Source organism: Anas platyrhynchos, chromosome 5, assembly GCF_047663525.1.
Source record: "Anas platyrhynchos isolate ZD024472 breed Pekin duck chromosome 5, IASCAAS_PekinDuck_T2T, whole genome shotgun sequence".
NCBI lineage: Eukaryota > Metazoa > Chordata > Aves > Anseriformes > Anatidae > Anas > Anas platyrhynchos.
The window spans coordinates 11,444,512-11,458,055 of NC_092591.1; the positions used below are offsets into that span (position 1 = coordinate 11,444,512).

The 13,544-nt window shown below is 36.9% G+C and overlaps 1 protein-coding gene across 2 annotated transcripts in view; it reads right to left on the reverse strand.

Annotated features, from left to right (window-relative positions):
* The window catches only part of TECPR2 (tectonin beta-propeller repeat containing 2), a 41,662-nt gene that overhangs the window by 17,732 nt on the left and 10,386 nt on the right, over nt 1-13,544 (reverse strand). The window contains exons 8-16 of one of the 2 annotated variants that reach the window (XM_027457522.3): nt 13,078-13,371; nt 11,476-12,470; nt 10,174-10,357; nt 8,146-8,319; nt 5,764-5,944; nt 4,139-4,280; nt 2,592-2,832; nt 1,606-1,695; nt 550-783 (exon numbers count right to left, since the gene is read on the reverse strand). In XM_027457522.3, the coding sequence (XP_027313323.2) occupies nt 550-783; nt 1,606-1,695; nt 2,592-2,832; nt 4,139-4,280; nt 5,764-5,944; nt 8,146-8,319; nt 10,174-10,357; nt 11,476-12,470; nt 13,078-13,371 (2,535 nt within the window). Of the gene's footprint in view, nt 1-549; nt 784-1,605; nt 1,696-2,591; nt 2,833-4,138; nt 4,281-5,763; nt 5,945-8,145; nt 8,320-10,173; nt 10,358-11,475; nt 12,471-13,077; nt 13,543-13,544 lie in introns of both variants that reach the window. The other variant, XM_027457520.3, reaches the window with a different exon arrangement.

The window sequence follows — 13,544 nt, forward strand, 5'->3', positions numbered from 1 at the left end:
TATGCTGAATCATTAGATCACTATCAATCCAAACATCAGAGTGTCATCATCTGTATCACCTATGGATGATGCAACTCTGAGCAAAATTTTTCCTTAACAAGATCCTAAGGAAGCTTTAGCCACTCTATTAAGAGCACATTTACCCACAAAATACAGGGCTTTGAGTATAGAACTGCCCAGGGCCACATGATTACAGTTATGCCAGTTATAGTACAAGAACTGGGCTAGTTAAAGCTACTGGTACATCTGCACAGCACTGTGTCAGGTCGCGTGGTCTCAGACTGACAAACTATAAGAAGCACAAATGCATATAAAGCATCTTGCAAACAGTGAACATGCTATCTCCGGCAAAAGGATAGGTGAAACATTGCCTGAAAGCAGTAAGTGCACGTGTTTTACAGTCCTCTGCTGCAATGCCCATAATTATAAGGTACTGTTTGCTCCAATAAATGTTATACTTCAGATCAGTAAACCAAAGACACTTCTGAATGAAAATACAGGCTGTCTGCTACGAGTTAACAGATAGTCTACTCAATAAAAATGTCATACCTAGTTGGGAGAGATCCAATTTTGTCCAATGCATCCCTGTTGGACAGCTGGATGAAAGCGTTCTGATAAATATCTGCCCAAGACTATCCAAACCCCAGATGGCATCCTGGCAGGCAGAATAGTGCACCATTTCAACCTCCGGTGGCAGCTGCACCGTAGAAGGACGAAACTGAGGATTCTGATCACTGACACAAAACAGATCCTTGTTGCTTTGGCACAGCCACAAAAAGCTTCCTATGGCAAGGACATTTCTGTTATTAAAATCATTGCTAATCCACTCTGAGAAAGCCAACACTTCCTCTGAAAACAATCAGTACATTTGAAGACAAAACTGAAGATCTTAGATTAAGATTTTCAAGTAAAAATAAGCATCCTAAGTGCTTATTAGGCACTTAAGTACTGTCCCCCCCAGCCCCCCTATATCAGGTAAGTAGCAAGTGATTTCATTTGAAGAAACTAAGAGGGAAAAGGCATACCTAATAGTTCACTGTTCCCCCTTATTCTTTTGCTCTTCTGTTTCCTTGATAATTGCCTCAGAGAAACAGCATACCTCCCCTTCCCAGTTCTTTATCACACATTTTTGCCAATAAAACTGGCGTACTTAGTTACAATAGTTAGCACTTGCATTATCTAACATTAGAATTCTTCAGTGTGGTTACAGTTCTACCAATAAAATGTGTGATTCTGCTGCAGTTAACTGCACTGACCAGAGAAGTAATTGGTCAGTATAGGCATTCCAGCAAAGCATGTTCCAGGACTTCATATTAAACTCCGGCAATTCATGCTGCGGCAAGTTAGGAAGTTACTGCTCCTAAAGGACTATCCATTTCTCTGTTGGATGTCACTCCAAACCAGAGGTAACAGAGTGAATGATATGACTTTTTATCTCTACTGGTTTTACTGATGTTTCCACCTTACTTCTCAAATGTTTTAGATCCCTGCATACACAAAAGGCACCCAAAACCTGAAGTAACTCAAGGTATTTAATTACTTACACCATCAGTTCTACTATATTTAAAGTCAGTAATTATATGTTTGCACTGCTGATTCACTAACCTTCTTTAGATGAAGCTGCAGAAGCCAACACGAAAATCCATTTTGTGGCAGAAGCAGTACCACGAGGCACAATATTATTCCAGTAAGTGCCTGAAAGGAAAGAACAGAGCATCATCAGTATGAAAGTTAATTTTCTGTTAGAATACAAATATCTAGACAGATTTTTTATTTATTTATTTTTTTACACAAATATTTTAGTATCTGTTCTTGGGGAAGAAAACCTCCTAACAAATAACATTTATGTGTGCACACACATGGATGCACACACAAAGGATGGGGAATGCAGAAGATAAGAAAGGAAGAGATTAATGGTCTTCAACAGGAGACCAAATGGGTGATGAGTTTAAACAGACAATATTATATATCTACTCTTTGTGTTTATCTGATCAAAGAAGAGAACTAAATTAAAGTTCTGTTTTGGGAAACACACCTAGAAACATAAATAAAGCAATTCGTATTATCACTGTAACACCATAACATTATTGCTCTGCATAGTAACACTGATCATGAACCAGACTCCACTGTGCTAGAAATAACAGGTACAATAGCATAAAATTGCCTTATGATCCCAGAGAAAAGACAAACATAGGTACTAAAAGGCCTAACTTGCACACTTGTTCATTTGTGGACAATGAATTTTTCATTAAAAACATTTCCCTTCAGAAGGGAAAATATCCAGACCAACTGCCAAAGAATCATTTAATTTAGTTTTTAAACATAAAATTGGTTCATTAAAGGTCCCCTGATTCACCGTGGATAATTCTCATGGTGACCAAACTGTAGATAGCTACTTTTTCCTATTTACTATATTATTCCTATTTATTAGATATTATTTATAATATATATGTATTGTTTTACATATTTATAATTATATAACAATAAATATTGTATACTATATATAATTACATGTTATTTTATATATTTATAATATATTATATATTATTTATTTCTGAACTTAAAAACATTAGATGCAAAAGCACACCAACCTATTAAGTTTCCCTTTGCTACATGGAACTCATTTTTGCCTGAAGAGATCCAGACTCCACTGCCATTAACTCCAAGGAGGCTGGGTTGACACTGAAGCTGCTGTGACCAAAATGCCATTCGAAGTTTGTCAGCAACCTTCTCTACAGGTGCCTGAGCTGCTGTTGCCACTGTGTGAGTTGCCTGGATTATCGTCTGGAACAAGCTGCACTGGTCAAACACTACATAATCGGTGATGCTTACCTGAAAGGGAAGAGAAGAGGAAAAAAAATGGTTCTTGATGGTTAGCTAAGCTTGGGGGGAACCACAGAATCTTCCATCAAAGGCTTTTTTTTGTGTGTATGCATGTACACACTTTATGTACAGGATATCTATCATGAGTTTAGAAACCTTCTAAGTGTAGGAAGGGAAAAATAATTACTAATTATTATAATTACTTCTGATGAAATGGGAGTCTTGATAATAACCAGAATCCATATTAAACATCAACTCACAACACAATCCTACCCAGCAATCTACTTTAAATTCTGCATTTTAAGGAAGCCCTTCATTTAGGGATTACTGAACATCTTTTCCTTCCCCCTAAAGACACAAACCCTGCAAACTGAAAGGTATATTTACAGTTTCCCAGAAGGAACAGAGAAATGTGCATAGAGTAGCAATTTAAATCACATAGTGAAAACCTGGCAGGAGGTGGTCTGAATGACCAATTGCCTCAGTTTTACCATAAACAGCTAGGCTGACAATGCCCTGGGATACTCCTAGCAAGGAAGAAGGAGCAGCTTGCCTGTAACCTAAAAACAAAAGTCAAGCTACTCAGGATGCTCATCTCCAAGAAAAAAGATTAAATATGCATGTAAATAATGAAATTAATATATGAAATTAATGAAATTATTTTCACTTAGGTAAATATGTAAACAAATTTTTCTGTGTACCCCTCTTCCACAACTCATGTTTCTGGAGAAAAACAAGTAAAGCTGTGGAAAACAAGGTTTTAGATCAACGCCAGAAAATACTTGCAGTAACTGAGTTGTTTCTACCCATAAGATCTGTGACTGCAGAAAGCAGACTCACATAGTTTGAAGAAACTTCAATTGATGAAAAATGGGGTAATTAAAGCATTTTTGGAAGGTTAACAATTATTTATTTCATTTAGCTAGGGACGAGTGCTGGAAGACAAGGAGAAGTGACTGTATTCAGCAGCCAGACTTGAATGCTCTGACTAAACAGCATGTCCTACTGCCAGCTGTTAAGATATCAAGCTACATGCACCATTGATACAATCTGGTAGAGCATTTCCTGTATTCTTGAAAACTGCTGTGCTGCTGCTTTGGGTGACCATGGGGTGTTTGTTTTCCCCTTTTCTACAGCAGATGTGAAAAGGGATTTCAACCACAGCCACCCTGAAGTTTTAATACACTGAATGAAGAGTTCTGTAATGCATCATACAATTCACTGAATTTTATACTTAGAATCTCATGGGAAAACAATGCAAATAGTAAACCCTGGGTGTCAGACTAAACTGAAAGCAAAATAAAAAAGTGCCTACTTGCCACCAATGGTTGTCATCTCCTTGTGGTTTCTTTGAAACTATGCCAGTTCTGAACCACAGATTTCCATGGATATCCAAAGCCCATAATGTCTGCTGATCTCCAAGTGTTATGCACACTGGTTCCAAAGCTTGCATTTCACTAGAAATGTAAACAAGTAAAAAATTAAAAAGCCTTACTTCAAATTTAAGCTTATGGCATTTTAAGGAAGTTGTCACAATGCCAACAGCAGTTCAAACTGTTCAAGCTCAAAAACACACCTGATTTCAAATTTTCACAGTTATTAGTAATTTAAATCTTATTAGCTTGCATAAGTAAAAACCATTCAAAAAAAAAAAAAAACAAAAAAACACCACCACAAGACCTTCAAAATCATTCAAGATTTGAAACTCACAAACATAACAATATGAATAAAAACTAATTTGGCCAGTAAATAAGAAACAAATAGAAGTTTTTCGTACATCAGTTTCATAAGTACATTTCCTTCAATTTTCTTGCCCTATTCTGAGAACAATATTAGCAGCTCAGGCACCATAAATAGAAAACTGAACCTAACTTCATGGCAAAGATGAATGTTGAGTCTGACTATATGCTTCCTGTGTAAGTAAATCATTTTTAAGCTCAGAAAGCCAAATAGGATCAGATGATCTAATCAGGCATTTAAAAAGAAGGCAACAATGCTATTTCTTTCAGAGAACTTTTCTTGAGAACTTAAAAACAAATATGGATTGCTTTCTGCAACTTTAATACAAAGCCCAAGAACATTAAGCATACCTAAGGCGTAGGTCAAACAAATATTTTCATTAAACAAACTGACTAAATGACATGCAAATTTCAGATTTGAACAATACACTGTACATTTCCCAAGTCTTTTCAAAAGCCAAATACCAGACTGGGAGGTAATACAAGCTGGAACTTCACAACAGGATATTCAGTAGATAGTAAAAATCATATGACTACAGTTCTGTATGACTGGAGTTTCTTCCTATACTCACTTCGGGCTGATGTCACAGGAGACTGTATCTTCCAGATTCTCAAAGCCAGCAGTAAACACTTGTTGCTTTTAAATTTATCACAAACTCCCTACTGCAAGAACAGGAACAACTACAAAGCTAAATAGCAATTATACAGAGTATCTATAAAAATATGTGACTGGAAAGTATAAAAATATTATTCAGCTGTGTGCAAGTGACCACAAAAATGCTGGGATTTAGTCTCAGGAAAAAAAAATCACTCAAATATGTGGAGAACCCTTTAAGGCCCTTACAGCAGAGATTAAAGAAATAGTATTTAATCAAAAGTCATATTAATATACATTATTAAAGGTCTTTTAAGCACTGTTCTCACTTTCTTAAACTTGCTTTTAACTGCATTATCACTTCTGTTCACAGCAATTTCTTTCACTACATAACAGTCATTCATCAGACAGAAAAAACACCAGTCACTCTGGGTATGTCTGGACAAAGACTAAAGGAAATCATATGTAATATCTACAAGCACATATATACACACACACACTCCAGAAGAAGTTCATGTAATAAATCTTCAAATATCAAGGAGTTCCAGCACTGAAAACACTGCATTTCATTCCAGTTACGATGCTGTCTTGTTACACTGCCATTACCTGACGATATCACTCTTCCACTGCTCTCCTTCAGGACAAAAGCTGCGTACTCCCTCCCGGTATAGCAGGGCCCGTTGCTCACTCAATGCCCATACAACGTTATTTCTGGAGGTAACCTGCGACAGTGGATAAGGGCAATCAACCTTTACTGCTCTGGCACAAGGACGATCCACACTCAGGCCTAGAAATCAGAAAAAGGAGGATTTTTAAAAAAAATATTTGGCTTTTTGCAACTAAAGGGAAAGAGAAAGAGCTACCCAAAGAAAAAAAAATGGGGAGAAGGGGGAGATCTCTCTGACATGCTAACACTTCTCATTTGATCACTATTTTCTTAATAAACTGTTCTTTCCATGAACTATTAATAATTTCCTCTAATCCTGTTGAATTTATATGCTAAGACATAAAGCACTGCATTATCCTTCAACATCTTGCAGAGCCCCCAAGTCCTGTGCTGTCATTTCTGTTCCTTTTCTCCCTCTAGTGACAATATTGGGAATCTCCATTTACAGAAACACTTTGCAGAAGCATTGAAGACAATAATTCAAGAATTTTTGCCCAGAGCATGCCAGGGAGAAAGAACCTGGTCTGAATAGAGGCAGTTGAGCGATTACAGAAGACAATGCCACAGCAAGGAGTACTGCAAGGAGGTGGGAGGCTCTGGTAGGTTACATATGTTTATATACATAATCTGGAGGAACACCTCTCCTTCAGTTACACTGAAGATTGATTTACAGGCTTGTATGTGAAACACCTTAGGAGACAGAGCTTTTGTTTAATCTTCTTGTGCTTCTAAGCAAGTCTGAACAAACTCATCTGTATGATATTCTAGACTGACAAGACAACTGCTCAGTTTCAAATCTTTGAGAACACTCATTAGACAGGGTGGTGGAGCAGGGAATGAAGAGATGCAGAAGAGATAACCATCACTGGTTGCCTCTCATTAACAAGACATACTGAGAATTTATTTTTGGCATCAACGACAAATTTAGAAGCCTAAGAACAGCAGAATGCAAGCTGATGCAATCAAACCAATCTATCACAGGAAAGAAAAAAAATATTGATTCAAACCTCTACGGAGCCCTGTGTGACTGGCATCAAGTTCACTCTCTATCACCACTAGCCATGCTTGTTGGCAATATACATGTGGCCTTGATTTCTCTGTAACTACTAAACTTATTCAAATAAAATAATTTAAAAGCAAAACACTTTTGAAACAATGCTATCTCAAACAGCTTTCTTCATCATGAATAATTTTTATGTGACACTAGAGCAAGTAACTCTACAAGAGAAATCAGAGTATCAAAATTAAATGGAAGACAAATAAGAATTTTTATAGCCACTCTGAAATATTTTCCTGTTTGAATGTTGTTTTTTTTTTTTGTTTTTTTTTGCTGTTATCCCTTATCCCTATCTTCCTCCTACTTGCACAGTAATTTCTTCATCATGTTATTTGTAATTTCTCCTTATCAATTCAGCTCTCTGTGCAAAGCCAGCATGCCCAAGGGTTTTTGATACTCTTCTCTCTTAGCTCCATAAACTGGAGCTACATTCTAAAAATCGGCTTCTCTCTAGCTGCTTGCTTCTAGCCAACACTCTCCACATTAACACTTTCAAATGCATCCTCTTCTATTCACTGAAGCAGACAAAGCTAAGGCCATCACTTCAAAGTTGCCACTGCAATATCCCTTTCTCTGGTCCTTGCCTCATTCGCATCCAGTGACAAAGCAGCTGCAGAGACTGCTGATCCTATTCCATTCCTCCGTTGGCTTTGCTTTCTCTCTGTCAAATAAAATACATACCACTTGCCTATACTTCAGAATCCATTTGTGTCTTCCATATATTACCTTCCTTTCACTGTCAAGTGGTAAATTTTACCTCCAACAAATCAATTCTTTTCAAAACAAATAGCTTTTGCTTTCTTTTACACTGCTTCCTATACCTGAATTTATTCTGAACAGCCACATACTATCTCCTTTCCTTTCCACTTCCTTCTTAAGTTAAAATCTTTCAAGCAAAAAAAACACTCAAGGCTATATTGTCTTAGCACACCGTACCATTTTCACTGCAAGCGTATTATTTTAATAGTTTCTGCAATCCTTTTTACACTTATCTGCATCCATCCCATGTTCTTCTCATGTCATAAATACTCTATACTGAATGTACACCACTTTTATTTTTTTAAAGTGACCATGAACTGGCTTCTTCAGCATCCCAAGTTAATATAATACCTCTAGACTGTTTACAAACATTTCTCGATATAAAAACGTTTCCTTTTCTTTGACTTCAGATAAAATTTTAAAACTAATTGTGATCACTCAATAGACTTGAATGCTGATACTTTAGCTTCAGTTATTGCACTGAAAGAGGTTGCAATTTAAGTACCTGTTTGCAAATACAAATCTCCATTTGTTCTGATGATCCAGGCAGTGTCATCACTTAAGGCTACAAATACAGCCTGGGGTAAAGCCTCATACCAGTGTCGTTTTCCTTTTATAGTTACTTTTCCACAAGCAAATGCTTTGTTAGTCTTCTGTTCAATCTTCCAGAGAAGTGCCCCTGTGTTAATTAAGAAAATCATTAAGAACTTAGGAAAGAACATACTACCTCTAAGCAATTACTATAACTGTCTTGTCCTACCTACACCTAAATGAATGTGAGGGGAAAATAAGGTAAACCTGTACCATTAAACAAAAATGCACGGTCTAAAAACTTACATTTTTTTTAAAGGCAAGAACAGGACTGGCCAACTTCCATAGGAATTTCTGAAATGCATTTACCATTTAGAGTACGTGTGATTTTTAAGTGTTTAAATGCAAATAAATCACTTCTCCTTAGTTACACATTGAAAGCTAACAAAATAAGTTCACATAAGGGTGAAATGAGCCCACTGTTAAGAGACTGCAGTTCACAGCTCACCTCCATATTAGTTTGGTTTATCCTTAGTACACTTACACTCATTCACAGTACCTGTGACAAATCCTTTCACAAACATCATACTTAATGATTTTTTAAAGAGTATATAACGGAAGAGAGGATATCGTAGTACTTTCACCTTTTACAAATACTAGTAGTATTAATATTCTAAATGCTAACTTTGGTGGACCAGTTATGAATGACAAACAGCTGAAGAGGTACGCTGTTCCACACACCAATGGGCACTTCTATCATCTGTTCACTGCTCAGCATGTCACAAGCAGACAAAACTCAAACACTTCTCCACCTTCAGAACTTTTTCCCCGACTCCAATTAGCAAAGATAGCTCAGAAAAAGAAAACCATATGGAATTCCAAATTTAACTGCTGATTAGCAACTGTGCTGGTTCATACCAGGGAAACATATCGTCATATCAACTGCCTTTGAATAATTCCTCAAAGTAGCATTTCATTTCCTTTTGACCTTTGTGGTTAATATGCTCTTGTGTAAACATACCCAATTTCAAAACTGTGAATTCTAGCAATGTACATGGGCTCAAGGAAAAATTGTGTAAGTTCCTGGAACTAAGGAGAAAATAAATGCAGAAAAATCATTGAGCCACCAACAACTGCAGCCTGAAATTCCTAAGAGCAACTGTCAGACACGTTAGCTCACTTTCCTGCAGGCATCTGCTTTTGACCACTGTTAAAGACAAGATAGTCAGTGGATGAACCTCTAATCTGACCTAATACAACTACTCTTATATTTTTGTCCATCACAAAGCTCAGCTACAGATCAAGTAAAACCCTTCTTAGACCATACAGAAGATCTTCCCCTACACAGAGAGAAGCAAAGAGTAATACATTTTTAGAGATGAGTGGAAGAAAAGTAGAAGCAGAGCCAGAGACTAAGTTTAGACACTTCTGTTTTCACAACAGTCCTGAAGCAATCTGAATGGACAAAAAGTGAAGCAAGTTTGTCCCCCAAACCCATTTATCCAACATAATCCTCACTCCAAAAAAAACAAAACAAACAAACAAAAAACAACAAACAACCCAGAACCCAGAATAAACTCATAAAGAAACAGACCAAGGTGTTTTATTTTTTTAAAACTCAACAAAAAAAAGGCAAAAGCAAAAAGAACTCTATGTTTGCAAAAAATAAGTAAGTTTGGGAATCGTAAGCAGTTTTGTATCAAAAACCAAGATGAGCGCTTCTTGATTCATCTTCACCTATCACTGAACTACTCCTTCTGTGGTTCAATCAGTAAGCTGCAGTAAACTTCACAAAGTGCAATGTGAACTTGTTAGAAGACAGCCACCTAAAATAATACGATATCCAGATGTACTGAAGATGCAGTCATATGGTATGACTTTTTTTTTTTCCTCCATCTATTCAAATAACAGTGAATATTAAAAAATAAAAAAGCAAAGAGAATCCCCAAGTCTATGGAAGTTTTGTATTCATGAGGTTACAGTGAAATAGAAGCCTACCAACCTGAGGGGGAAACTGCCACCTGCTGGACACCATCCTCAAACTTCTGCCACCGCAGTCCAGCGGACGGGAGAGCGCTGCAGTACAGGCTGCCTCTGTAGTCCAGGCACCAAATATACTTTTCTGAGACAGCCAGGCTCAGGATGCCATAGCCAGGGCCAGAGTATCCCATCCAGCTCTCTGCAAACTAAAAATTGTAGAGTCAGAACAGCGGCAGGTGTCTTCAAACTGCACAAGAAAATGGCTACATAAGCATTTTGTTCTCAGCACTCAGTTCTGTCTGTATGGTTCAGGAGTCAAATATTATGGAAATTTGGTTTTATCTTGAATTTTGATAGCTTGTATTAGGTGTACCCAAGCAGTGCATACATGACCTATAATGAAAGTACCTGTAGAGCTTTTAAAAACATTCCAGAATCTGAGAATGTAACAACAACTCAAAACTAGAAGTCTTTTACACTTGGAGTTTTGAGTTGATAGAGTCCTATTTACTAACAACTGCAGCCAACCTTTCTCAACAAATATTTGTTGATCTTAACACATGGCTGTAACAGATTTAAAACAAACAAACAAACAAAAAAACACAATGTGTACATATATATTAAAACAACTATATTTCAAGACCTCTGCTAAAACTCAGTGTTTTCTGTCAATTTTGCAGATTTTATAGTTAATCTTGGACTATAGAAAATAAATACTATATAAAAATTCCCATTTCTGGCAACTTTTACACTACAAAATAATAACAAAGAAAAGAAGGGTAACAGGAAAAAGGAAAAACACCAATATTTAAAATAGCACTAATTGCTGTCTAGGACACAAAGAAAGACTAATCCTCATTCTGAGCATTTACAGGTAAAACTAACTTTAACCAGAGACCCTCCATGTGAGACAACCAGCATTAATTCCTAGAGAAATCAGTGGAAGTTGGAAGCATTATCACGCAGGATTTGGGCTACTGGAGACCCAAACAAGGAACAGCCTTTGAGCATGGCTTGGTTTTACTTTTTACTCTTTAATGAATGAGTTTATGACAACATTTCTGTCAAATTAGAAATCATAATGTTTATGCTGAATAGGCCTTACAGCCAGTACAACGTCTTCACCTTGTAAGGACATATCAACCATTCTGAAGTCTGATATACCACATTTCTAAATAGTTAAAACACATATTGCTGCTTTTGCTTTATGTTTTACTTGTTAAGTGAGAAGAAAATTGCTTCCTTAAGGAAGAGATAGTAGTTACACACGTTTCTTTTAAAATGATGAGTTTTTAAATATTTCAACTAAATTGGAAACATATACCTGATCAGATTTTAACAGCACCATTTCATCTAGGCTTATCCTGGACACATCCTGGGAACCAGGCTCAGCACCAACTTCAGGCATGCTAGTCTCCGAGGATGAATACGGTAATCCATGTCCATAAATATCCTCCTCTTCATCACTTGAGGCAGATTTCTCTGTCTTACTTTCATGAGTGTTTGTTACCCATTCAGTAGTGCTACTATTAGATTTAGCTTTGATTGCGCTTTCAAAATTCCATCCACAAAGTGAAGTGTTCTCTGAATCAGTATCTTTAGAGATGTCAAAGTGGAGAACAGAAGGATCTGACAGAACACTGTGTATTAGAGAATGCTGCTGTTGGTCTTCACTACCAATTTCATCACTTTCCTTTGGTGGCAGTGATGTCTGAACACCAAGTACACTGTTAGATTCCACAATCATTTGGTCTGTAAGGTCTGGTTCTTCAAAAGGCTTTTCAGTATCCTTCAGATTCATTTTATCTAAATTTTCATCTATTTTACACAATGTACTAAAATCCTGATCTTCTTGGCTCGGCTTTCCAAGACAGCATTCATTGCTTGCAGAAAGCACACTATCATTATTTTCAGTATCAACATTGTTTGTCAAGTCTTCTGTAACAATTAGAGGGGAGACAGATGTCAGTGTATCTATAACCGTTGATGTACCCACGCCACTGTCACTATTTGGAAGTTTCTGCACATTAACTGTATCTCCATTTTCTTCATGAATTAGCTCAGTTGCAGACTCAGGAGACTGCAGGACGCTGAAGGTTTCTGAGCCATTATCTTCTTGCAAGATTGTATGGGACTCCACACTGAACATGCTTTCCTGATCTGGAGACCCAGTACTCAAATGATCGATGCTGCCACTCATTAGGCTAGATGTCATGGAAAATGAATCTGCAGTCAGTGAATGTGGACTGTCACCAGAAAGCTGACGCTCATAACATGGCGTTCCTTCCAGAGAGCCATGGTTTCTTTTGGTCCCACTTTCTGTTCTCATTAAAAATAAAAAGGAGGGGGAAGGGAGCATATTAATAAGAGCCATTAAATATTTTTATCATTGGGATAAGTACAGAGTTAAACCTATGTTTTGACAAACTGATCTTTTCCACTTCAACACTAAGTGATGCTCATAAAACCAAACGAGTCTTAACAGCAAAACATTTTAAGAGTATAACAACAAAAAAAAAGATAAACATTTCAAATAACTAGGTACACACATGCTATTTTAATAAAGAAAAAAACATGACACTATCAAATACTTTAACTAGGATGAATAGATACTACACAATTCCAACATAAACCTGTAAACAGAGCACGCAGTGGTGTATTACCATTAACCCATACTTCATTTAGAACGTTAAGCATATTTACACAAAGTTTAAAGGAATAAAAGAAATAATCTAAAAAGAAAGATGTAATCAATTTATTGCTTTCAAAACAGGGTTTCATCTTAAATATAAAAGGCCCACTCCAAATAAGTCAGAGTTTTAGATTCCACGTGACAGCATAAACAAAGCACATCAAACACACACAGTGTTGAACTATCAAATGTGACACATTCTAATAAATGGCGGGCAAAGTTCTTTTGGCTTACCTTGTTTCTTCTTCTTTTTCTTTTTCACTTTTATGGGCTTTACAATGAGCTCTTGATCAAAATCTTCAGAGCTGATAGTGCTGAACCGTTGTGAAGAAAGATGACACTCCCTCTGAGCTTCTGAGTCTGCACATATCATAAAACTAGAGCCACTGTCCACAGAGTTTATTGAGCTGCTCCTGCTTCTTGACTCGCTTGCTACAGAGCAGCCCCTTTTTCTTGTTTCATTGCTCAAGTCTCCCACTCTATCAAAGCTTTTTTCCGATAGCGTTGGAGTTTCCAGATTATCTTTCGCTAAAGAATAAGAGTCATTTTTATCACCAATACCTGAAGGGGAAGTAACCATTTTTTTATCTGTTTCCACTGAAGGGCTAGATGATACAGATGCAACTACCGATAACGGGGTCAGCAAATTAGGACTCGTATCTGTTAAAGGATTCAGCACTTTTGAATTCACATCTGAAACT